This window comes from Rutilus rutilus (genome assembly GCF_951802725.1).
Source record: "Rutilus rutilus genome assembly, chromosome: 12".
Lineage (NCBI taxonomy): Eukaryota > Metazoa > Chordata > Actinopteri > Cypriniformes > Leuciscidae > Rutilus > Rutilus rutilus.
In genome coordinates, this window is record NC_140217.1 from 25,729,541 (window position 1) to 25,755,904 (window position 26,364).

Here is a 26,364-nt window from a genome sequence, read left to right on the forward strand (position 1 = left end):
AGTATATTGTTTTTTTCTGTTGTGCGGCACTCAGACTTTCAATATTATGATAAATCATCAAAAATAATAATTACATTTAAAAAACATGCTAAAACTACATGATTACTGAACAAATAGTGAAATAAATTGTATTAACTATCCCGTATGTATAGACATTTTCACAATAAACAATTGAGTCCGTATAAAGTGTGTTCAGTTCCACAACAGTGTCAGATTAAATATAAGGCATGTGATGTGTGAAAATGTTTGCTTGTGTGCATAATTTATAAATAAATTACAACTACATTTATTTCGTTAGTTAAACAAAGACATAAGATAATTTTTAAGATGGCTTAAATTTGGTTTAAAGTTGTTTATAAGTTGGTAAGTAGGTCATTTCTGAATGACCGCAACACCTTCAGCCTTAACTAAACCTTTAGGGAAACTTTCAGCTACACTGGCAATTCATCTCAAATAATCAAATGAATATGAAACATGGATAACGGCCTGAATTGGCCCATGTTAATCTAACTCCCTATAGCTGTACTTTCCTTCTTGTCTTACATAAATTCTGGGCAAAAGGCCCCTGCATGATTCACACACACACAGACTTTACTCAGGAGGACTGTGTCATTTGAGGGCTGACTTGGCTTGAGGAACAGTGCAGGACTGATATTCACTGGATGCGATGTGACCTGTCACAGTGGATTCAGCTTCAAACAAGACAACCTCACAAAGGGTTCAAATGCAAATATGGCCACATACAGTATAAGATCAAGGTTCTAAGTTAATATTTGTATTCTTAATGTTTTTGAAAAAAGTATCATATGCTCAACAAGGCTGCATTTATTTGTTCAAAATGAATAGAAACTATTTAATTTTTATACCTAATGATTTATTTCATTATGCTTATGACTATCAATTGGATGAATTCAAAACTAATTTTGACAGATTGATTTAACTAAACTAAAGGTCAAATAACAAAAAGAAAAGCTATGAAGAAGGAGATTTACACATGGAGTATATTCATGCTTTGTCTTTAATCACTTCATAGAAAAGTAGCTTCAGATTTTATTAAACACAATATACAATATTATTACCATACATTGTGTGAAACATTGAATATTCACCTGCAACAATGTGGGATAACCAGACGATAAAAACTCATCCCTCATGCAGATAGCACTAATTCTGTTGAATCCCTTTGGACGCAAGTCGGACCAAAAGATCTCAAACATATAGATTAACAAAGTTTTACTGACAATTTGAATTTCAAAACTGCTAACAAGGTCAGAAAAATAGTTCACATTAGCACAAATAATTACAGATCACATTTTCGTAATTATATCGATTTCACATTGTGGTTCAGAGATTGTGATGTTGGTAACCAATTCGTCCCCTGTCAATGTGCATTTACATGCCACCTCTGAGCCATTTTTAGCAATCTCCATTCAAAATGTTGTATATATTTGAGGGCCACGTTCTGTGGAGAATCTCGTGAGATACTGATTTATCGATGTTACACCAAACAGTGATACACAAAGCTTCTAATATCTGACAGATGTCTACAGTATGTATTTATGTCTTATCTACAGACTCTCCCCTTTACCAATGGGTCGCGTGTCTCATAGGCTACTGTTCTGGGCAGTTGAAAATTGTGCAATATATTCATACATAGTATATATAATATATATTTATTTATATTAAAACATAAACAATATTACTAAATAAAACAGACTCAGTCCAAGAGCCCACTACACAAGAAACACCACCAATTTTCGGTAATGCAAGTGCATATAAATTAAACCATTTACAAAGAAACATTATTCCCTATGTACATTTAACAGTAATAAATACACTGTTATAAACAGTAGAGGACCGATCTGAGCACATATAAACAAAGAGAATGGAAGGAGTTGTGAAAAGCGTGTGCTGGTGATGAAGCGCCGCCACGGACGCTCATACACACAAACACAGTAATGTGTAGACATGTACATATGTGCGCACAAACATACTTTTGCATGCTACTTTGGCCATTAACTGTTTCCACTGTTGAGACTTTGAGCATAAGGTAGTTAAAGTACCTTAAAGCGTGAACTACACACAAACTTAAACCTTAACGGTGACAAAATGTATGAAACGACAATGCCATTACAATGTCATTACTAAACTGGCATGTTGAAATTTGACAAGTGTAATTGTAGGTTTTTTTTCTTTTCATATCTTGGTGTTCAACAAGATGGGGAAGGAAATCAGTTTACATATTATTTTTTACCCACCTTTAAAGTGAGCCAATCGGAGAAAGGAAGTTGTTTTTGTTAAGAAGACAAATGAGGAAAAGTTCTATATCAAAGTGTGTAAAAAGCTACAAAAGCTAGTTTAGACTGTTTTTCTTTATTCTGTTTCTAAGGTATGATGGGAAGGGTGGACATGGCTGCTGTAAGGAAGACAATTATGATGAATTGAAAGCAAATGAATGTGAATTAAGTCAATATAGCTTTGGCTTCCCTGTGATTTTAGTACATTACGAGACCCCTTGTGATTAGATTTTTTTGGGGGTGCTTGTATTTTGTTCTACAATCTAAGTAAATGGGGTCTTCATACTTAAGGGCATTTAAAGTTTTTGTGCAACAATGCATTTGCCTAACAGATTTCTTACCCTAATGTGAATGGGATGATGTATGGTTCCAAATAAACAGTTTGTGCTCATAGTTACGGCGTCTGACACAAATGTAGATAGAATAAACAGAAAGTGCCTCTTTCATAATTTCTTAGTTTTCTGATCGTTTGTCAGATGTTTGGATTATTAAGTTATATTGCCAAACAAAGGAAGACACTAAGTTCTCTCTCCAGCGTAGATATAAAACAATTCTGCAGGTTCGGTCTGGTTTGCTTTACAAAATGAAAACATTTCAACGTACAGTTATACTAAAATGTGTTCAATAAATAAAAGACTATTAAAAAGACAATAGTAAAAAGGCACACAGTCTTTAGACAAATGGTACAGAAAAGTAAACAGTTTCTCTCTTTACAAATACTTGTTCTTCAGTAGTTCGTTTTTGACCTCATCACACACCCATAGCTTTACAAAAAGTTTGTGTTGGTACAAAAGTGAAATCCTCTCAGTAGTGTCTACTCCTCACCACCTGGTAAACAACCAAACAAACTGTTCACGTTGGCCCCAATCCTTCATGTTTATCAAAGTCGCCTGCCAATCGTTCAGGTCCAAAATGTCTGCAGCATTTATTTCCTGAGAGCTCCTACAAACTGTCTCCAAACGTAAGTGCAAGGAGGGCAGGACATCCTCCTCCCACGGGGGACTAAAAAAATCACCCCATGTGGGCTTTTTAAAAAGCATCAACTGCAAGATTTCTCCTCTTGCATGGGAAAAAATAGCTACCGCCTATCAAGGGACGCTGAGTCTTATGTGTCGACCGGTGAGGCGTCTTCGGTAACTATCTGGATGAGTGTAGTGGATTCCATTTCTTCCCCTCTGTCGTCTTCTTCCACATCCTCTTCCTCGTCTCCCTGGCTCTGTTCGTCTTTTTCCGTGCCTTCTGAGTCTTCCTCCTCTAGCGTGAGCTCGAACTGGAACTTGTCGGGGCCTGAACCCCCACTGTTGCCGTCTTTGTCAGCCTGGTCGAAAGGCGGGGAAGGGCTTATGGGGACCATGCTCTGGTACCAGTTCCGATTATCCTCCAGGTTGTCCAGGATATCCTGGGCATCCGGATGGACCAAGTCAGCCCATGTTTCCCATAGCGGGTGGACGATGTAGTCAATGAAACCCACCTGAAGAGAGAAAAAACACATTAGATGTCGTAGGGCACTATGTAGGGTATTCTAGGATATCCTCCATCAGACCGCTACATCTCAGCAGACAGTAACTAACCTGTGATTTCTCCACAGAGGCTGTGTGTTTGTCACACATGGGGCTGATCTCCATGCCACGCTCCCTCTCTCGATCGCCCTGGTGAAAGAACTCATCCATGATGCGGTCAGTCCACTGGCGGTACAGCTCTAGAGACTTGGTGGGATTGCTCAGATCGGCGCAGTGAACCATGTTCCGCAAAACCTGAAGTAACATCAAAGTTTCAGCCAATTGTAATTCATCATGTGCCTCTAATTTATCTGAATCATCTTAGCTGGAGATAATGACATCATTGGATTTCCTAATGACTGTTTGAAAATTAGTTTCATTAAGAGGGGATGGAAAACAGGAAGACCTGTACCTGTATTCTGTCTGTGTAGTTGTCCAGAAGTAAAACTCCTGAGCTTGTCACTTTCTTTGTCTCTACCATGGTCTTCAGATCGGCCAGTAAGCTCATGTGCTTAGACATGTCCGTGGCCAGTACCTGTTGAGAGGGAACATTGAGCAAGATGTGTTAGCATATCAATCATTGCAGTGTAAATGAAGCAGATGGCCTGGAAGAAAGGAAGGAAGGAAGCAAGGAAGGAAGAACCTCACCATGTCGATGACCATCTTTCGGAGTGACTGCTTTTGTTTCTTAGTGAGGTTTTGGAAGATGTCACAGTTGTCCTCCTGTAGAAGTTTAAAGCCCACGGCTAAGTGGTGGTTCTCCAAAACCGACTCATCATTATACATGAGCGCTAACTCGGAGTCTGTAAGAAATTAGCAAATACTCAATTAGTCCATGTGTCACCAGGAAATTTACGCTGGTAGTAGGTTGGTAATTTAAGAACACTCACTTGTATTGATGAGGAACTGGTTTGAAACACCAGGGTGGTCCACATCATGGATGGCTGCCGCAAAAATGGCTGCCAGGATCTCAAGATCGGTGAAGACAGCCTATTTAGGACAGATTGAAAATGGTGAGATACATGAAGTCATTTGAGGAAAAAATTAAAATAAAATTGTGCCTAAAGAAAAAGCGTTCTTACATCTAGTGCAGGTGTGGACAGCAGAGTGTGAGTTGACTGGGCCACATCAGCAGCGTGAAGGCTGTTATGATAGGCTACATCTTGATGGTAGTGATCCTCAAGGGTCATCATGTACATCACAAATGTATCTGCTGGGATCTTGAAGGTCTTGAGCAAGTCTCGTTCCTGTTACAGAGAGAAGCAATATTATTACAATTCTGGACTTTATTAAATTTTTGTTGCAAAAAGTGGGAAGTCATAGGCTGGAGGAAGAACTGACCTGGAAGATGGCATACATAATGCAAGTTAGAGGCCGGTTGTTCGAATACTCTGAAACGGTAAAGATGTTCAGGCCCCATTTGTTCAGGTCTTCTAATTCCTGGAAAGGGAAGAGGCAAGGGCATGAGATCAACAGGTTTTTTTTTTTTTTTTTTTTTACAAATCAAACCCACTAAAGAGCAAGTATTAGTCTTCTCCCTACCCTTGACAGTAAATCCTCTTTGTCGGTTTTGACGCCAAAGCGAGCGAGGCTGCTGTTGAGGATGGGCCCGTGGGACACTTTCTTCACTCCACTGATCTGAGTCATCAGCTGCTGTTTTTTCTTCTTCTCGCGGGCTTTTGGTGTAGGCGAGGGAATCTCCATATCATTCTGTTTGTCTGTAAGGAACAGCAAGAACCAAAAGATTAGAACCATTTTGGACATTTTCCTGGTGGTTATTAATCATAAACACAAATTTCCATAGAAAATGCGAAAAATGACCGTTTGCAACACTTGCACAAGTGTGTCAGATGTTGGTAGATCACATTCCAGATTACTCAATCTCTTAATTGTAATTTTTACACAGACACATACTGTATATGTCCACACAAAAGCCCATTGTTGGAAAACCGGTGGCCATGTATTATGTTTCCCTGAGTGACGTAAGCAGACGCCTTCGGCCCAGGTGCAGGGCCATAGCTGAATAGCTCACATCTGCACTACGTGCGTGTGCTTCTGAGGATTCGCTGCCCTTGAAAGGCAGAACAGACACCCAATTCAGAGCGACTTTGCCACTAAGCTATTCAAGCGGGGCTTGCCCCTCCTTTCCTTCTCCTTTAGTTCCACTCTCCATTTTCACTGTGACAGACCTGTCAACAAACTGCAGGGGAGCCCGTGTCTGCCTCAAATGGCATCTCCAAAGGTCAACCCTCAGGAGATATCAGTTGAAAAACAATGGCAGCACACGAAGGGCGTATCTCGAGGGCAAAAATGCAGTTAATAATGCCATAAACCTTCATGTTAAGGATTTTCTCATGTGGAAATGCTAATCCAAATTTTTCCCAAGAAGCCACAGGCCCTGAGTGGACAGTATTCTTATTTCCATGTTCTCGGTTATGGAAGATAACGTTGTAAAACTATGGCATGTCGCTGCAAGACTGTGATAACATCTAGTAATAACTGCTGGCTTGATGGGGAATGAGAGGAGGTGAAATATGGGGTTGGTTATTTCATTACAGTCATTATCCTCTTCACTCATGTCTCTGTTAAACATGAACCCGTGCCATAATCAGTACCGCAGTCATTCAGATGGGCTTATGTCCTAGGACATAAGAATGGGAATGGTGCTATGTTTGTGCTATGAATGGTTTGGGAATGGTAATATGTTATGGGAAGAGCTAGTTCGTCTTTCATCTTGAAAGCCTCTATCTGTTTTTCTCTCCTTCTCTAGTGGTAAAGATGCCCGATCAAGAGAAAATGCCTCCGATCTTATTTTGAGGAGCATCCACAGCGCTCATTATAGCCAATTTGCTTGTTTTCTCACAAACATCCATCAGAGCTCTTTTTCCTCTCGCCCCTCTGTCTCCCTCCTTTCAGGATTCACTGTCGCAAGTTTCCTTCTCATATAAAAAAAAACATAACCAAAGGCAAGCCACATATGCAGACCAATATCTTGCACAGATCCAAGATCCATGATCCAAGATTCAAGAAAAAGAGAGCGAGAAAAAAAAAAGCAGCGACATTGTGTTTGGGTCAGATTTAATCTCACTATCTCTGCTAAACTCACACGTTTTGATGCAGATAGTGAAAACGCAGAGGCACAAAGAGAGCAGTCACACGTGACACAGAACACAGATGTTTCACAGCTAACATTTAATCCCTGGAATATAAAACCACTTTTAGTCCCAAATAATCCGCCCACAAAGTTGTACACCAATATTTTTGCAGACACTTCTTCGTATTTTTTACACTGCAAAAATATTTTGTCTCATTTGTCTTACTTTTTTCTCACCATAATAGATTTGGTTTTATACATAAACATCAATACTTTTAGTCACATTTATATTTAAAGAAAGAAAAACTATTTACATATGCAGATAAGTATGAGATTAGCATAATTTATTTGTAATTATAATAAATGCTAATGTGTTATATTTTATAATATTTTATAAAAAAATTTAAGTAAATATTTCTTGTTTTAAAAATGTTTAAAAAAAATTGTAAAAAAGACAAAAATACAGATTACGAAATTATTTTTGTAGTGAAACAGGATCTCAAAGAGTTAAGATCTTGTGTAATGGGACAAATGTGTGCCTGTTCGTGTGACTATGAGATGCCGTCTCGATGAGAACACAGGAGCTGGATGAGTCACAGGTTCTCTTGCCTGGATGTTCCGTGCTGGGGGTTCCACCGTCAGCATTACTTTACAGCAGAATACCATCCCCCTCTATCTCTCCCTCCCTCCCTCCTTTTATTCTGCTCTCCTTTCCACCCTCCCCTTCCTCTTTTCCAACTGCTGCATTGGGGATCTCTCTCCTCATGCAGAAATGAAAGTCTGATGCCATCTCACGGCATTCCACAAACAAATTGAGCCTTTGTGCCGTCTGATCTTTTAATGCAATATAGTTTTCACAAATAATTACCTTATCAAACCTCTCACTTTTTCATAGCCTTTATCTTACAGTGAGTCTAAACTTCAGTTCAGCTCTGGAAATGACGCAGCCCAGATTCAATCCACAATGGCGTATTCGGTATATAGTCAATGTTTAGCGCTGGCTGCAGGTGTTTTATTGAAAGAGTGAATATGTGTGTGATTATTACCTAGAAAGGTGTTGGAGATGAACTCCGACACCTGATTGCCAGATCTGCTCATCTCAGAGAAGTGCGTCAGCTCCCTGTTCAACATTCTCTTGAACTGGAAAAGATAGAGAGGGAGGATCATTAGTTAAAAAAAAAAACTCAAAAGGTTCTACATTGACACTTCAGTAGGGCTTCCTTTCCCCAAAGTCCTGAAAAATTTAAGATTAAACATTATTTTATATGGACATGCATTTACATACAATACCACAATGGGGTATGGGGTACGCAATACTAAATTTTACCAAATCAATTATATATATATAATTGAAATTCTAATATATTGAAATATTAATATCTCCTTTTAAAAATATTCATGCAGCATCTTAATTTATCTTATTTTTAAAGAAATCTCTAATACCTAATACCAAGCATAAAAAATGCAAATGCATTAAGAATGTAACAAATGTACGAAGACCGAAGAAGGTAAATGCAGTACAAGAGACAAAGCAGACACTGGTGGAGATTTCATGTGTATATTGCAATTTTCAAACTGTTTGTCAAAGTTTAAGTAATATTTTTCTTTAGCATTTTTTTCACATTTGATGTATGGATATATGTTCCAAAAACAACGATGTGGTACCAAAAAGACGCAATGTTGGAAATAAATAAATAAACAAATGCATATATAATTAAATAAGTCAAAAAACGGCAGCCATATCCTGCGCCACATCTCAAATTTTTTAAGCTTCATCATTAAAAATGGATCAATCACAAAAGCGACCTATATATATGTGCTTTTTGACATCCAAATCAACATATCAGCCAAAATACAACAGATTCATATAAAAAGAAGAGCCCAATATAGAGCTCGGGTCTAGACATTCCAGCACAGGATGCCACACAGCGAGACTTGCTGTAGGTTTTCCTCCTCAGTGTCTCCATAGACCACCAACAAACACCAAACCAAAACCAACTCCCATTAGCAAACCGGAAAACAGCTCAGTAGCCACCATACACACCTTAATGTAACCCCAGGATACAGAGAGAAGGTAATTGGCCTCAGGCATTTTGGATCGTATTTAATCTCCCGAAATCCACAACAGCGCACTCCTATACCACAAAGGAAAAGAGCCAGAGAGAGGCAGACGAAAGGGATTCTTCTGGTTGGGAAAAATGAAAAATCCCCTCTTCTCTCCTCTCCTACTCTGCTTGGTATGGATTAGTAGCTGAGGAGCAGATACGAGCTGTCTTCATGGCAGCTCTCGGCCGAATCGCTCCAGCATTGACTCTCCATGGCTGCGGATACGAGCAGGGGGCCAACAGCGGATGGGAACACCCGTCCTGAGCTGGAGGTGGATCCAGAGAGCGACGGCCGGAGCTAGAAGCGAAGCAGAGGGTCTGAAAGTGCCAATGAATTATGGAGGAGATGAAGGAGCAGTAAAGCAGAGGGAGGGAGGGATGAGGGGAAAAAACGCTGGGATGCTCATCTGGCTGGAGGGGGGTCTTCCTCTGCTGGATTAGTGCCGCTCTGCTGCAGCACTACGCTCACGCTCTTTCATCATCTCTCTCGGTCTTTCTCTCTCGCCCCCTCCCTCTCGCGTCTCTCCCCCAGTCTCGAGTCTGTCAGCCCCAGCAACACGCTCCATAGGCACATATGATTTGACATAGAGATGGCAGAGAAGAGGGGGAGCCCCGCTTTGTTATGCGGGGAAATCACGCAAGGAAAAAGACAGAACAGAAAGAGAGGGACGTTTATGCACACACTTGGCTTTTTGCGAACAAAAACCCCAAAACCCTTTGTCTTCAAGGGATTCCTAATTGAGTACAACATTCAGTACCCTTTTGTACTGCAAAGGCGATGCAGGGAAGATAGTCTGGGTTCTTTCAGGCTCGGTCACTCTTATTTATTGCATTGCTATAATGCTATAATGCATTCATATGGAGCCCTGTGCTATTTTTACTGTAGAGTAATGGTGGGAGAGAAGACTTGGATAATTGCCTCTCTTTGTCTTTTTTCAGTGACATCAACAGCCCCCCACGACTCTCTCTCTGCCTCCCCGTCTACATCCGAACACCAATTACGCCAACATCCCAACGCCATGGCAACAGTGTCATGTGACACAGGCTGCCGCTGAGGCTTCCCTCCCTCCCAAGCTTCCAAAGATGGCAGCCCAGTAATCACGAGGACACCACTGCGTCTCAATAACATCTGCCAAATCAACCCCCTGAATCATTAAAAAAGGGAGGAGGGCAGACGGACAAAATCAATGAGCCGTCCTTGATATGGCCCAAACGGGCAAAGTCCATTAACAGGGAAAACCCTCCAAATGCACAATCTTAAAAGTGTCCAAAACCACTAAAGCCAGCAGTCCAGACCAAGTCTTTCCATCACACTCGCCTATGACGGATAAAATGGTGCATTTCACAACCAACAGAAAGTAGATGCACAATTACACTTACAATACAATTTTCACTCAGAAATTGCTAGTAAATTGCACAAATAATTACAAAGAAACAGCAAAGAACACATTGAATTAAACGTGAAAGTTTGAAGTAGAAAGACTGAAATGCTATTTATTTACATCTTCGAAGATTCTGTTTCTGCTGATTAACACAGACATTTGAGGAGCTAAAAGGATTCATGCAATGATTTTGGATTATCCGTGTGAAAAGTGTGTGTCAGTGTTTATGCGCCTTCATGAGAAAAAGAGAGTGGGAGGGAGACCGGGAGAGAGAGGGGGAAAGAGAAAGATGGAAAATAGAGGAGAATCTCTGCATTATGCTGCAGTGGGGGTTCCTCAGCAGTGCGCGAGATGTCTAGTCAGAGCTGTAAACAACTCTGACATATCACAGGCCGTGCCTTCTGCGGCTCACATTTCTTCTTATCATCCGTATCAATAAATCCATGCGAGTGGCTCTTTCTAAGCCCTGTGAGAAACATGGATGTAGGGGGGCAGATGTGCACCGACTTCTGCTCTGAGAAGAGTTAAGGGTGAATGAAGGGAATGTCATTCTCAAAGACCTTCATTCTGTAGAAAAAGACCATTCAAAAACTCGATTAAAGCTAACCAATTCCATCAGCTAGGATTACATGTGTAATGCATTTAGAGGCATGTAAAAAATGTATAGTTCAAAATTGATATGCATATGTGCTGAAACCATTTCCCACTTTTCCCCATTTAATCACCTTTTTTCCAACACAAGTTCATTTAAATAATCCTACAAAGTGATGCTTTTTAATAAAAATAGTCTCTCAAAAAAAATTCCCTTCAGTATCTCAGTTAACATTAACTCATTAAAAAATAATAAGCTAAATGCTGTTTTAACCCGTTTTGGAGTATAGTATGTGACACCACAGGACATGTCAACTACCCTGTCAACTACCCATCGGCATCAATTTCAGCAAATATTATCAGAATAATACTTGCTGGTAAGATTTTATTTGTGCATTTCTTTAAAATAGGACATTTAGCAATAAATGCTATTTAATTGTCTCCACTAGTGGGCAGTATAAACCCACAGATGTTAAGTGAGATGGATTGTTTGGTCACCTCACACTTTTCGCCAGTGGCATGTTCAATCAATCTGTACTCTCATCATGACCTTGTCTAATCCATCAGTGTTTGATGTAGGACAGGCGAGTCAATCAATCATCAAAATACATTAACTTTTCAGTTGTCCTCTGTCAATTGAGATTGTTTTTTCTTACCATATCTTTCTCTATACTCAAACTATCATGTAAATGACACCACATACACTAATGTTTTTCAATTACAACTATCTGAATGTCTTGTGTACATCATCTAGTCATCTAGTTGGGAAAACCCCAATCAGTTTCTTGGACAGAAATTGTGGGAGTTTTTATTACACTGAATGATGTCATTTGAGAAGCACATAATTGCAAAATCTGCTAAATCTTAACAGTGATTGATATATGACGATGGCTGGAAGGCGACTCTGAAAGGCCGTGACGCACATCAAGATGACAAATGGGTTCTCTGGTATATTAGAACAATATCAATAATGACATAACCACTTCTGAAGAAACTCTTTGTGTGCTAACTATCACCGCCTGAGGATACAAGCCTGACGTTACACTTCCTCTAAACTTCTCAATATGTGTGCGCGGATGCGTGTATGTGTGAAATCAACACTTGGACAGATTAAATGAATAAATTAGTCATTAAATTACAGATTAAAACACTTTTATCTGATTCAGTCTCAATTATATCCACACAACGAAGAGGCTAAATCGCTTAAGATTAGAAAGGAACTGAAAGCTTTAAAACAATTTGAGATGATCAGAAAAAGACAGCAAAAATGTTCACTACAACTATTTTAACAACAATTCTCATTCAACTGATATTGGTACTCTTTGTGTACAACCAAACTATCTATGCAGGAACAGTAGTTTGACTTGAGAGCATTAGTTCAATATTACAGGGCTCCGACTGGTTTAGATTCTAGATCTGTGACTGTAAAACACATCCTCTCTTAAAGACCACTGCTTACACGTCCACACTATTTCATCCACACTGTCCCATATGTAACTTGTCAATACATGAAAGCACTGTGCAAAAAAACTAAATAAAAAAACCTTTCCAAGCATTCACTTTTCATCAATAAAGCTCAGAAAAGTTCAGAAAGCAACAGTCCTCGAAAAGTCCACCAAGTAACATCCAACAAAATAAACAGCACACTAATGACTTGTAAAAGCATAAAACAAAAGCTCACCTTTTCAAAACAGTTAACTTTTCCAATCTTTCTCTGTTCATTCTTCTCAAAGTAGCAAGCTCCCATTTTAAGAGAGTAAAGTTTTCTAAGTCCTGCTTTTTGCGAGCGTGCCACCCTGTCTTGAGGTTCAGCGTTTGACAGACAAGATAGCGTTACTGACTAACTTTGAGCAGTGAGCGCTTACTATTCTTCACTTCAGTGTGTGTGTTACTGTATACACACTCCCTCTCTAACCATGGGACCGCCTCCTTCTCTCTCTCACACACACACACACACACACACACACACACACACACACACACACACACACACACACACGCACACACAGGAACTCTAACACCATTGCAACATAGTTTATAGGGTAAATACTAGTGTGCGCTGGAATCAGATCAAGCATTTTGATATGATCTCTTGAAGAGAAAGAGAAACCTCACCAGAGAAAGCATACTGCCATGGACATGCAGATCTGTGGAAAATCCTGACTTTCAAATCACAAAAATTTTATGCTGCACCCAAAGGAAAAATCACAAAAGAGATCTTTAATATCTCAATTGCTTCTTCTAGAATGCCATGAGATTATGGAGAGGAAATCGAAACTTTTAAGCATCCTGCCTTTTCTCCAGAGGACTATTATTTTCACATGTCTCCTCTAGCCTTTTAGGTGAGATCTCAATATTTTGAAAAATATGCAATCTTAAGTCTGCAAGATGCAATATTAAGTCTGCAAACAAATAATCAAAAGATTGAATGTAATATAAAAAATATATGTGTATGATTTATGACATTATATTAATACAATTATTCTTATATTATATTAAGATTTAATATCAATTCATATATTTCTCATCAAATAATTATATTACACACATTACATTAATTTCACATCACATTAATTTCATAGCTCTATACTCCTATTGAAACAATTGCTATAAAATGTCCCTCTGAGACGGATTAAGTAACAAAGATATAACGAATGATATAATTTAATAAAGAAATAATGACCCTTTGATACAATTTGATTGAACTATCAAAATAGTCCAAAAAGAATGAGATCTTTTCAATTTGAATTTGAGAATAGCTGATACTGTATGGATTTTACATGCACACACAAGCACATGCAGCTAAAGTTTAATTCACATCAGATGGCTCAGATGTCCAAAAGAGCAGCAAAAGGTCAGGCGGCCGTCCTGGTACTCTCTGTACAACTCTGATGGCTATCATTATGTTATTTCCACAAACTCATACATAAGCTCCCAGAAAATAAGCAGATCTTGAGCCTATCATGAGACAGTCACAGGCTTTGTGAATGCCCTCTTTTCTTTCCAATAGGTGGCAATATCCGTGTTCACCTGCATGCACTGCATAAAATAATTTTATAATTTCCAGTAAAATTATATATACATCCTTAGATTGATAAATTAACTTAAGATGCAAATTTATCTGCAATATTAAAGAGAAAGTCTGTTATTTTAAATATTGATATTTTCTTTAATTTCTTTCTTTAATTTTTTAATTTAATTTTAATACACTTATTGAATTAGTAATCTTTATTTATTTGTTTAAGAATAAATCTAACAAAATTTAGTGAGGTTTATGCAAACATAAATAAATAAATAAGCAGATAGAGTAAGAAAAATTTAATTAAAGAAACTACAAATAACAAATAAAAATCGTTTTAATATCAAGTATTAACATGCAAATTTGAATTACAAGTAAATTGTTTACGGATGATTAGATACTTCTAATGGAAACCAGGCCAAAAATACTGATAACGAATATTATTGGCTGTGCGAATTCTGGGTCTTCCCAAAATCTGTCCCTTTCCTCATATATCTGTATGACTGAGCCTCTGAGAGTGTGTGCAGGAGTAAGTGTGTATTCATCCCTATTGTCTGCAGTAAAAGTCCCTGTGTTGCAGTGTGTTTGACGTCAGCAGAAGGAGAAACAAACAGGGAGAGCAGCCTTGCCCTGCCATACAGCACTCACTCCCATTGTAGTCTGGACCCAACTAGAGCTTAGGAAGGAGACAGGAAACCTGAGTCACAGCTGCAGGACACACACACACACACACACACACACACACACACACACTGTGGAGCTATGCAGAATATCACATGAGCGGACAGTGGCAGCGATTTGAAAACAACACACAATGATTAAAGGACAAAACAGATGACAAACAATACAGGTTGAAACAAGCGTATTTATGTCTGTAACTCTTACAGAGATTGTGCTTGTCATATCAGCAGACGATTCATAAGGACATATTTGTGTTTCAAATTGAATTATACTGTTTATCATAATGCTCTGAATATAGAGTAAACTTGAATAAAGTGTAAAATACTGTACGAAATATTCAAGTCTTGAAAAAAAACCTCGATATCCTAATAAAAGTTAACATTACTAACTTCCTTGTTAATATAAATTGGCACACGAGCTGTCAATTAAATCACAGCAACACACAGGGGTGTGGAAAAACGTGTTGGCAAATAAAGGCATGCTAAAACCTGTTTAATATGCTAGGAAGACTAGCTAACACATTTATACAGACAATGTGAGAGGCTGCTGGGATAATAAGTGTGTGACATCCCTACACGAGCCTTTATACTTCAAATATCTTGGTAAAGGCAACACAACTAAATATAATTTCAATCTAGCATATGTTTTGCATATCCAAATACAGTAAAACAGATTCTATCTGAAATGGAGGCAGACTTCTTGTGTGGAATGCTAGAAAACAGTAGTCAGAATTTTTAAACCAAGCTAACTGGCACAGGAACCGACTCTCAATAGCCCCATTCACAAAGCGGCCATTGAGACAAGCAAAAACTATCAGAAAGAAAGTTCTTTACGATGCAAGAGTTTCTAAAACTTCCAGAGGACCTCTTAAAGTGATGTGCTGCACCTCCTCACCTTGTTGGAGGCCATGTCGCTGACGGAGCGGTACGTCTGGATGGTTTCCAGCTGATCCAGACACCAGTCCAGCTCCTCCATGGTCTCCACAGCCAGCTTCTGGTACGACTCGTCTGGACAGAGACACACAGAAACGGGGGCACTGTGAAAATCCTGCTGCACGGCCACTCGAGCACAGCCCGCCAGACAATCCTTCATCCTGGGCTTGCACGCACACACACACACTCCCGGACTGTATGAGAGAGTGAGAGTGGGTTCTTCTGAGAGCTAGCTGTGAGAGATCCCCCCCCCCCCCCCCCCCCCCCGCTCGCTCCTTCTCATTGGCCTGGTGCTTGTGGCTAGGTGATACTGCCTCTTTGGCTGCATGCCCCTTCCTCTCACCCCCTCCTGCCTCTCTCTGTGTGCCACTCTCACTCATGTCTGAGAGTTGGCTGTGGTGGGATGATACAGCCTGTTGGCTCTGTGCTTTTTTATTTTACTACCCAGTTTGGGATCTCTCACTCTCTCTCTCATTGCCTCATTGCTCGCTGTACAAACTTGAACCTAAATACACACACTTCCTTGTTGTGAAAAACACTTTTTATCTCGCAAAAATGCATGTTTGTGTAAAAATGACATTTTAAGACACAAATATTCTGATGTGAATTTGCTGGCTATGTACAATTAAGCAACATCTTGAGCAACATGATTTTTTTTTGGGCCATAAAACCAGATTCCAGGAGACATTGTATTGGCATCTTTGATTCAAACTTTAGTAGCAAACTGGCATTAGAGTAGGTCAATTTGATACATTTTTGTGTATCATGTTCAAATTGTGATTTATTTCCTAAAATGCTTTCCTGTAGCTCAGACAGTAGGCCATGGGTGGATTCCCAGGGAAAGCAAGAACTGATAAGAATGTAAAAAAAAAAAAAAAAAAATGTAAAAAAAAGTGTACCTTGAAATGCAATGTCGCTTTGGATAAAAGCGTCTGCCAAATGCATAAAATGTAAATGTAAAATGTAAATGTAAATTTTCATCACATAGCTGCATGGCATTTTTTTAAGTTCTTTTGAACTTTCTATTCATCAAATAATCCTGAAAAAAAAAAGTTTCCAAAAAGAAGTTTCAACTTTGCCATCACATTTTAAAATATATTAGAATAAAAAAAATTCTAAAAGATTTTAAATTGCAATAAAAATTGCTTTTACTGTATTTTTACTGATTATAAGAAGCTCTCAAAAACATTAAACAAATCTTAGAGACTCCAAACTTTTGAACGGAAGTGTGTTTTGGTAAATACTGTTAGTTGTTATATTAGTGCATACAGTATTAATGAAACAAGAGAAATATTTGTCTTTGTGTCCATTTAGTTAAAACTGTGGAAATCATGCCTCAATTTTTAATTAGATTTTTAAAGCATTTTGCTGTCTATATTAAACATTTTGAATCTCATTGGGGAACAAAAACATATAACCATAATGAGATATCTACACTGTCCCTTCCAACCCCAAAACTACAAAAGAAACAAAAGCAGCAAGAGAAACAACAAGCACATTTACATACCCACATAGATGATAAACCATCACGTTTTATCATGAGATTATATCAATGTCAAGAAGTACGTAAATGGGCCTGCATCATTCCATGCACACCGCAGAAATGCATGAAGTGTATAGGCGTGAGCTGTGTGTGTGGGTCTGGTTGAAGCATAGATGTGTTTACAGTAGAGGGGAGTTTGGTGAATCAGTGCCCTGTGGCTTTGGGACACAGACGAACCCTTGTGTTCCTCTGACTTTGCTGTGGTGGGTCTCCTAGTTGCAGAACAACACAGCAGCAGAACTTTAGCAGGGCCCTGTCGAATGACGGCACTTCTCTCTAACCTCCTCACACTCAAAGCCACACACACATATTTGCTCTCTGAACACAGAGAAAAAGCTCTTTGATGTGGATCATTCATTTTTTACTTCTTTTTTTTATTTATTTTTTTGAGCGTGTGGAGGGGTACCTGCACACTACAACACCAGGGCTAAATCGAAAAGCTGGAAAGTGGATTTTTTTAACAATATTTTCATCTTCACAAAACTTAAAGGTACAGTTTTATACCTAAAAGAGAGCAGCTAAGTACAACCACATTTTTATATTGCTGAAGAAAATGTGAATAGTGCCTGCCCATGAAAAAAGGCAGCCATAATTCTAGGGTGTGCACGTGGGTGCCAGGCCAATGCTATGCGGTTGCTGAGGTGCTCTAAGTGGTTTGTAGTGCATTTGTATCTGGTTGCTAGGGTGTTCTGGGTGGTCGCTAGGTGGTTGCTTACTGAACCAAGTGAAAAGACCACCCACAAGTCTTGATATTGATATTTAAGTTTTAAAATCCAGTTTTAGCTTTAGGGAATATTTACATGAAATACTTGGATCAGTTTAAACAAATTGAAACAAAATTCTAAACAATTATTTAACTATGTTCAATATAAAAATACAAAAGATAAACAAAATCAGCTATAAATAATGCTGTAAGATCAGACAGAATGATAGATAGAGCGATGGAACGATAGATAGAGCGATGGAATGATAGATAGATAGAGCGATGGAACGAGATATATATATATATATATATATATATATATATATATATATATATATATAATATAAATATATATACATATATATGTGACTTCAAAATGAGCGGGTGACTCGTTTTATGTACTAATAATATATATATATATATATATATATATATATATATATATATATATATATATATATACAGTACCAGTCAAAAGTTTGGAAACATTACTATTTTTAATGTTTTTGAAAGAAGTCTCTTATGCTCATCAAGCCTGCAGTAAAAAAAAAAAAAAAAAATCTCTTTTTTAATATATTTTAAAATGTAATTTATTTTTGTGATGCAAAGCTGAATTTTCATCAGCAAGTACTCCAGTCTTTGGTCCTTCAGAAATCATTCTAATATGATGATTTGATACTATTGATATAATTGGTTATTATCAATGATGGAAACAGTTGTGCTGCTTAATATATTTTTTTGGAATACTTTTTTCAGGATTCATTGATGAGTAAAACGTTAACAGCATTTATTCATAAAAACAGCATTTATTCAAAATAAAAACATTTCTAACAATATAAATCGTTACCATCACCTTTTATCAATTTAACACATCCTTTTATTAATTAATTAAAGTACTAATTTCTTTAAAAAAAAAGTAGTTATTGTTCCCAAACTTTTGAACGGTAGTGTATATTGTTACAAAAGATTTCTATTCTAAATAAATACAGTTCTTTTTAACTTTTTATTCATCAAATAATCCTGAAAAAAGTATCTCAGGTTATAAAAAAATATTAAGCAGCACAACTGTTTCCATCATTGATAATAACTGAGTATCAAATTATCATATTAGAATGATTTCTGAAGGATCATAAGACACCAAAGACTGGAGTACTTGCTGATGAAAATTCAGCTTTGCATCACAAAAATAAATTACATTTTAAAGTATATTAAAAAAGAGAACCATTATTTTAAATTGTAATAATGTTTCATAATATTACTGTTTTTTCTTGTTTGTTTTTTAACTGCAGGCTTGATGAGCATAAGAGACTTCTTTCAAAAACATTAAAAATAGTAATGTTTCCAAACTTTTGACTGGTACTCTGTGTGTGTGTGTGTGTGTGTGTCTATATACACACACACACACACACACACACACACACACACACACACACACACACACACAACTATGTAAGTGTAAAACTTTATTTATGTAAAAATTATCATTCTGATATTTCACGTCAAAACTAACACTTTGTTTGTGGAGAAATATCAGCATACCAAGCATTTGGGTTTTGCGGTCACAAAAATGTGTTTGCATGTGTGTCATACTTATATATTGTCATTGTTCTCTATTACTTTAACAGTCCATCAGGTCCACAAGACCACATAGGGTGTCTCATTTGTCATTGTAGGTTTTAGAAGGATGCTCAAGAGCGCCCCCTTTATGGTCACTATGCACCCACATTGGTGTGGACCGTGCAGCAACAGTCCATGCAGCAATGTGTGGGATTGTGAAGGCTGAAAGAGCCATTGAGTTTTGAGTTGTAACTGTATATATACACTATTGTTTTGGTAACACTTTACAAGAAGGTTTCATTTGTTAAAATTAGTTAACTACATTTGTTGAAATGAACCAACAATGAACAATACTTATACAGCAACAAACAACACCATGAACATTTTTATTAACATTTGCAAAGGTTAATAAATGCTGTAAAAATGTTCATGTCAACGAATGCATAATGTTAACAAATGAGACCTTATTGCAAAATGTTACCATTGTGTTCATCAGGTCATTATCATTCTGATAATTCCCGTCAAAACTAACACATCTTTCTTTGTGTGAACGACTTGACTGCATCACTTAAGGGTAAGTGTAGGTGTGGTGTTATAAGAATACCAAGTATTTGTTTTTGCGGCCACAAAAATGTGTTTGCATGCGTGTCATTTGAGGTTACTTCCGATCACAAATATCAAGTCTTTTAGTCGATGAGGGGGGTTTATGTCATGGCTGAGCGCTGTGCGTATGTGTTTGAGTTATCGGATGTGGTGTGTGTGGTAACAGCCGTATCTCTGTCTTCCTGATGCGTATTTTGAGAATTAGCTTGTGAGCATGTGCTTACATGTGTCATTTTTCCTTTCTCTCTCATTTTCTTCATTCATGCCCCTCCTGAATTAATTCCTTAGTGTCTCAACGCTTAGTCAAGCAGTGGAAGGATAAACTATAGCATTTCCAATAAAGAGGAAGCATGAAAACATGACGTCAGATCAAATCTCAATGGACCTATAAGAAAGCACTTCCTCTGTTACTGATTGTAAGAGGGGAGAGAGAGAGAGAGAAAGAAAAGAAAGAATTGGGGAAATTCTGGAAAAGCTTGTTTATAGCCAAAGGAAATTGTGAAACAGCGTAACAGATGGGTTTCTCTCTATGGACAGAGAATACTTGATAACGCATTCAATTTGAGGAAAAAACTATGAGATCAATTAAATATAATTCAGATTAAACAATTATGTAGCTATTTGGGATTGGAAACCAATCGAAAATTTTCTTTTTTTTTTATTAAAACTGACAATTAACTTGTTTTTTCCATTTTCTATTTTCTATTGACTGTTTTTTCTATTCTAAACTATGGTCTGTGGGACATTTCAGAGAGATAAAAAACAAAACAAAACAAACAAATGGTCTTTACTTGTTTCATTTTAGTAATGTTTAGTAATGTAGTAATTAGTAATGTTTCACTACTAATGTTTAATTTTGCTTCTGAAAGACTGGTCAGAAATTATGAGAGTAATATTTTACTCCATTGACAGCCATACAAATAAAAACAAACATATAAAGATTTACTGAAAATAAATCAATAAAATAAGCATTCATATCTTCTTCCATATACTTTTTAAGAATAGCTTGTCTAGTATACTGCAAAAAAAAAAAAAAAAAAAAAAAAAATCGGTAATCAATTTCACAAACAATTACAAAGAAACAGCAACACACTGAAGTAAACGTGATATTTTGAAGTAGAAAACCTGAAATAGTATTTTCTTGTTTAATTTCATTTACAAAAAAAAAAAAAAAAAAAATTGTTTACAGTGTATCTTTCTATGGATAGACGGAAGGAATATTAATTGCCAAAAGCGTTATAAAAACAAATTGGAATTCAACTGAAAACACGTCTCTATTACTTAACAGTTCGTCAAGTCCATGAGACCATAGGCTGTCTTATTTGTCATTGTGGTTTAAGAAGAATGCTCAAGAGCGCCCCCTTTACGGCCACACATTGGTGTAGAGCTAAAAGTGGAATATTACCCAACAGTTCATGCAGCAATGTGTGGGACTGTGAGGGCTGAAAGTGCCAATGAGTTCTGATAAATTGTTAATCTCTAAAGAACCATACAAAGAACTCAAGGTATACAGCAAATATACCAGCCTCATTTCTGTGCCTTAAGTGAGGCAAAGAAGCACTAAAGAATCTTGATTTTGAATGTGAAAGACAATTCGATAATTGAAACTGTAAACAAAGATGATACTGTGCTCATTTATGATGCAATAACCTCTCTCAACAGATGTTACATACTTCTAAATGCCGCAGTGGAGCATCATACAAAACACAGGACATTCCCGGAGTTCATTTTATTGAGGTTTCATCTCAACATGGCAATTTCTGAGAAGCACCATACTGGTTCAAATGAAATGTTTTCCATTAGGAGGCAGAAGCCAGTGCTTTGGCTTTGAGGACTTTTACAACAGACACATTGAATAAACGAAGAGTGTTGAAAAAGACCGCAGTCAGACGACCAGACCACATGAATGGGAGTCCTTTGCACAAGTTGAAATGGGTGCTTGTTGAATTGGCCATGTTAGACCATACAAAACATGAGACTTTGAAGTCATTTTCAAAAGGGAAAATGGCAAAGAACAGCCAATGAGCAATGTGTTGCTGAGGGCCAAGTTTCTTTCACAAATAAATTAAGGTTAGAATTTGTTCAACACAATTCAGTTTCACTGTTTCAACATTAAATTGTTTGCATTTAAACAGTCTGTAAAACCAACTTGGCCCCATTTCAATGCATGGGTGTAAGAGAGGGGGGGGGGGGGGGGGGACCAAGTCAAATCCCCCAATATTAAAAGGCCTGTCTTTTGAAAAACAGCCCCCTTTTTTCTCCACCACAGAGCTGCCCGTCCCCCTCTCCAGAACTATTCCAGAAAATATTCTGCACTCATTTAGGAGGGTACGCTTTAGAATCAAGAACTAACTCTGGGTAAAATAACTGCCAAGGGCAAAATTATAGGATAGGGCATGGCACGCAAGGAACCAAAGCGGTCTGAAACTCATTCCCAATCTTGATCCAAACCCTTCTCCTCATTCTGAACCCATTTGTTCAGTTATGGTCTAAATCTCCCCCTCCCCACGGCACACAACGGGCCTCTCCAGGCCGAAAAAGTCACATTTACCCAATAAGGCAGTGAAAAGCATAATTAGACTTGTAAAAGCGGCTATAGATAGAAAACAACAATAGCTTATCAACAATAGGTCCATATTTGGAGTTTTAACAATGGATTTCATCTTCGCAATCAATATTATCACATTAGTATTGATAGGAATATGTATGTAAAGTTTGGTTCTAAATTTTTTCAGGTGAAATCCAGTCATTTTAATAGGAATCCACACAATCGAGAATATTGCATGAAGACGAAATTTCCACATACAGATTTTGCAACAATTCGCAGCAATGACCATCACAAAGCTTCTTGTTATGAAGTTAAACTGTGTGAGCGGTGCTTCATACATCGCTACATTATTTACAAAAGACAGTGTAAAACTGTAAAACTATTTGTGCTATACCAGTGTGTTTATAATTACAACAATACATTAAAATAATATGGTAAGAAATACCATTTTGCAATCTCAAGCAGCATAACGAGTTGTTTTGTACAGTAATACAACAAAGAACTATGTTGAAGACCCTGGACACATTCAGTTTACAAATGGCCATGCCGACTCTCACATTAAAAATAAGGTGGATTGTAATTCCTGAATTGAAACATACAAATGTTTATGAATTCTTTAAGGTTCATTGAATATTGAATTCATAGAAACTGACAGGTTAATTTTATAACAATAATAATAAAAAAAGAATAAAAAAATCTAATATTAATGTTTGATTTGACACCAGATAAAGATCTGTACACTGTAAAAAATGATCGTAATTTTAACGGTAAAAGACTGTAAAAATGCTACAGTGAAAAACTGTTAATTGGTTAACAGAAAGTTTCCGTACTATATACGGTAAATAACTGTGATAGATCTAACGGTACATTTAATGTAATTTTACTGTAACATACCGTTAAATTTACAGTTTTTGAAAGTGAAAAAACAACTCATTGTATAATTTACAGTGAAAAAACGTAAATTGACATTCCCACAATTCCTTGTGACACTTCGCATTTGATGTATTTTTGTTGAAATAACTATGTTTGTTTCTTCATAATTTCCTTCGTTTTTTCTAATCAGTTATGTACATTAGGGGTTTATGTTACATTTAATGTTGTTAAATTAATGTTTATTGCATTTTTAAAATTTCATGTGTTACCATGATGGTGTTTAATGTTTGTGTGAATGACACTGTGCAGCTTCTATATATATTAGTATTAACTTTCTTGTGGAAGAATTGCTTGTGTTGAGCTTTGATTGATCGTGTGACTCTCATCACTGCTGTGATTGGTGGTTATCAGTGTACAAAACAGATATTAATACTTCAATAGGACGGTAAATTAACATTATATCATATTACTGAAATTTACTGTTATATTTACTGGATTATACTGTAAAATTGACAAATGTTGTTTAGAATAGCACGCACATTTTACAGTTTAAACCAGTAAATATAACAGAACTCCAGTGTGTTATATGCTGGTTTAAACTGTAAAATGTACATGTTATTCGGTAAAAGCAATTACTGTTTTGTTGTATATTTTACGGAATTGTTCTGGTAACCCCAGCTGCCAGTTTTTTTCCGTAAAAACAGGGGATTTTTTTTACAGTGTATGTCTCTAAAGTTTGTGGAAAATGGTTTACAATCCATTTGAGATGCTGTCAATATGTTAATACTTTACATTTCAGTGTCTATCCAAATGTAGCAAAATGCATGTTCACTTTACATACAAACGCCTAGAAATCCGATTGAGATTACCCTGTTGACAGAGGCATTTGGAAATTTCCAAATTTGTTCCGTTACATTCAGAATTGATGAGAAGCATTTCATGAGTCAATAGTCAGTTCAGTGAGGGGATCTGGGGTAAGCGACCACACAACATCCAAACTTGTATTCACGAGGTCCTGGGTGTTTAAAGTGAACATACACACACAGGGAAAGCTTTGTCCTTTCACCTGGCTTGAACCCTGCCTCCAAAGTCTAGAGTATTGACAGACCTCAATAGGGCTGTTTGTCAGTACCTCGCTGACCCATTCCAACCTCATTACCATAGGCTAGGAAGCCAACATAACCCAATTAGCTCTAACTTTTGTCAGGTTTTTTTTTTTTTTTTTTACTCCTACCATTACTGTAACAGCCAACAGAGGTTCCCGATGGAATATGGGGTCGGTGGTACAGTATAGGATGATGAGCAATGCTAGAAGAAATTCAGGATGGATGTTTTAATGCATACCAGCTGGACGTTTAATGATTTTGGGAACGTAGCCAGATAATGGGTGAAATCAATTTGGACGTATACATCATGATGTCCTACCAACAAGGGCAGAGTATTGCTGTATTATTCTGCATGTGCATATTTGTCCTTCAAGGGCGCAAAAATGCCCGTTTGGATTTCGCCCAACATTTTAATCCACGTGTAACTTTATATGTGTTCAATAAACAAATTTATATGAATGAATGAATTAGGGTGGAATAAAAGATGGCAGAGGGGAGTTGGGTGGAGACTAATCATTACCAACTAAAAACTGAAAACTAATTTACAGCATACACTGTACACAGTAATAAAACAAACCTGCGGCCATCATGCTCACCACTCCGTTCCGTCACTTTGAGTTGTCTTTCCCTTCTATCATCAGGGAAACTGGATTGACAGGATATGTTACAGTATGTGCACAGAAGAGGAAGACAGAAAGATTTACGGACAAGTCAGACATTGCATCTCAGCTCAGTCACCTGTGATTTTCCATAATACAATAATCATACTGCTGTTCAATAAAGATACAGTTTAAGGTTTAACTAGTTAAACTTACTGTTTTCTTGCTATGGATTACTACACATTTTACATATTCACATATACAGACAGTTCTTAATAGATTCATATTCCAATTTACCTTTCAAGATTAGTTGACTATTTTCATGCTTGTCAATTACATCTTTGCTAAAGTTTCTTAAAAAAAACAAAAAAACAAAAACTAAGTATATATATTACACCACCAAACTGGGAAAAGACAACTTAACAAAAGATCTTTGAAGGAATAGTTTTTTTTTTTTTCACTTACTCACCCACCAACAAATTATGCCTTTATACTGTATGTGAACCAAATGGCATTGGTTCAGGCTTATTATTTGACCAATCACAATGCACCAAAATTTGCAAAAGACAACCATAAATTAGTGGTAAGAGATACAAAAGATTACAGCGAACAACTTTCTAACTTACAGTAAATGGCACCAGAAGACTGACACACACACACACACACATTATTGTATGTATACAAATGTATTTTGGATTAAATATATATATAGAAATGTCAGTGAATGTTTTAGTATTCACCTCTATTACTGTGCCCAAAAGTTGGTTATAAATATGGCGTATGGGCGCAAAAGTCATGTGACTGAAACAGATGAATAGACGTAGGGGTATGACAGGATCTTGTGCCATGAGATCTCGTAATATTAAAACGTGACGATATTTCTCATCGAAGTAAAAAGCGGTCTCGCGATATCAGCATGACGAAGTTGAGTTTGTGGCAAAACCTTTTACAGTGCTTGCATTACATTGTTCTGTTTTTTATTGCATGTGATAATTAGATAAATAAATGCACTGCAGGTTGAAGTGAAGTTGTGAAGTGAAGGTGAAGTGTGACGCTATAATTATTTACATGCATGCAGGTTACACGTTTCTTCTCAGAGCGACTCCGTTAGTAAATGCTGGTCCACATGAGCTCATTCTCTGCATATGCTGTTTGTTTGGTTTTCCAATAATGTGCATTTGGGAACGCAAAGTGCGGCATTTTGCATTTTGAGACTTTCAGTTGAATAAGAG

The 26,364-nt window shown here is 37.2% G+C and overlaps 1 protein-coding gene across 5 annotated transcripts in view; it reads right to left on the reverse strand.

Moving 5' to 3' along the window:
- Window positions 1-2,754: 2,754 nt before the first annotated feature.
- The window catches only part of pde4ba (phosphodiesterase 4B, cAMP-specific a), a 167,032-nt gene continuing 143,422 nt past the window's right edge, over window positions 2,755-26,364 (reverse strand). For 4 of the 5 annotated variants that reach the window (XM_084426774.1, XM_084426775.1, XM_084426776.1 and 1 more), the window contains 10 exons: window positions 15,563-15,675; window positions 7,937-8,030; window positions 5,339-5,514; window positions 5,138-5,236; window positions 4,879-5,043; window positions 4,687-4,786; window positions 4,445-4,599; window positions 4,209-4,331; window positions 3,869-4,051; window positions 2,755-3,768 (listed from right to left, as the gene is read on the reverse strand). In XM_084426774.1, the coding sequence (XP_084282900.1) occupies window positions 3,403-3,768; window positions 3,869-4,051; window positions 4,209-4,331; window positions 4,445-4,599; window positions 4,687-4,786; window positions 4,879-5,043; window positions 5,138-5,236; window positions 5,339-5,514; window positions 7,937-8,030; window positions 15,563-15,675 (1,574 nt within the window). In that variant the 3' untranslated portion in view covers window positions 2,755-3,402. Of the gene's footprint in view, window positions 3,769-3,868; window positions 4,052-4,208; window positions 4,332-4,444; window positions 4,600-4,686; window positions 4,787-4,878; window positions 5,044-5,137; window positions 5,237-5,338; window positions 5,515-7,936; window positions 8,031-8,934; window positions 9,490-15,562; window positions 15,676-26,364 lie in introns of those variants that run through there. The other variant, XM_084426778.1, reaches the window with a different exon arrangement.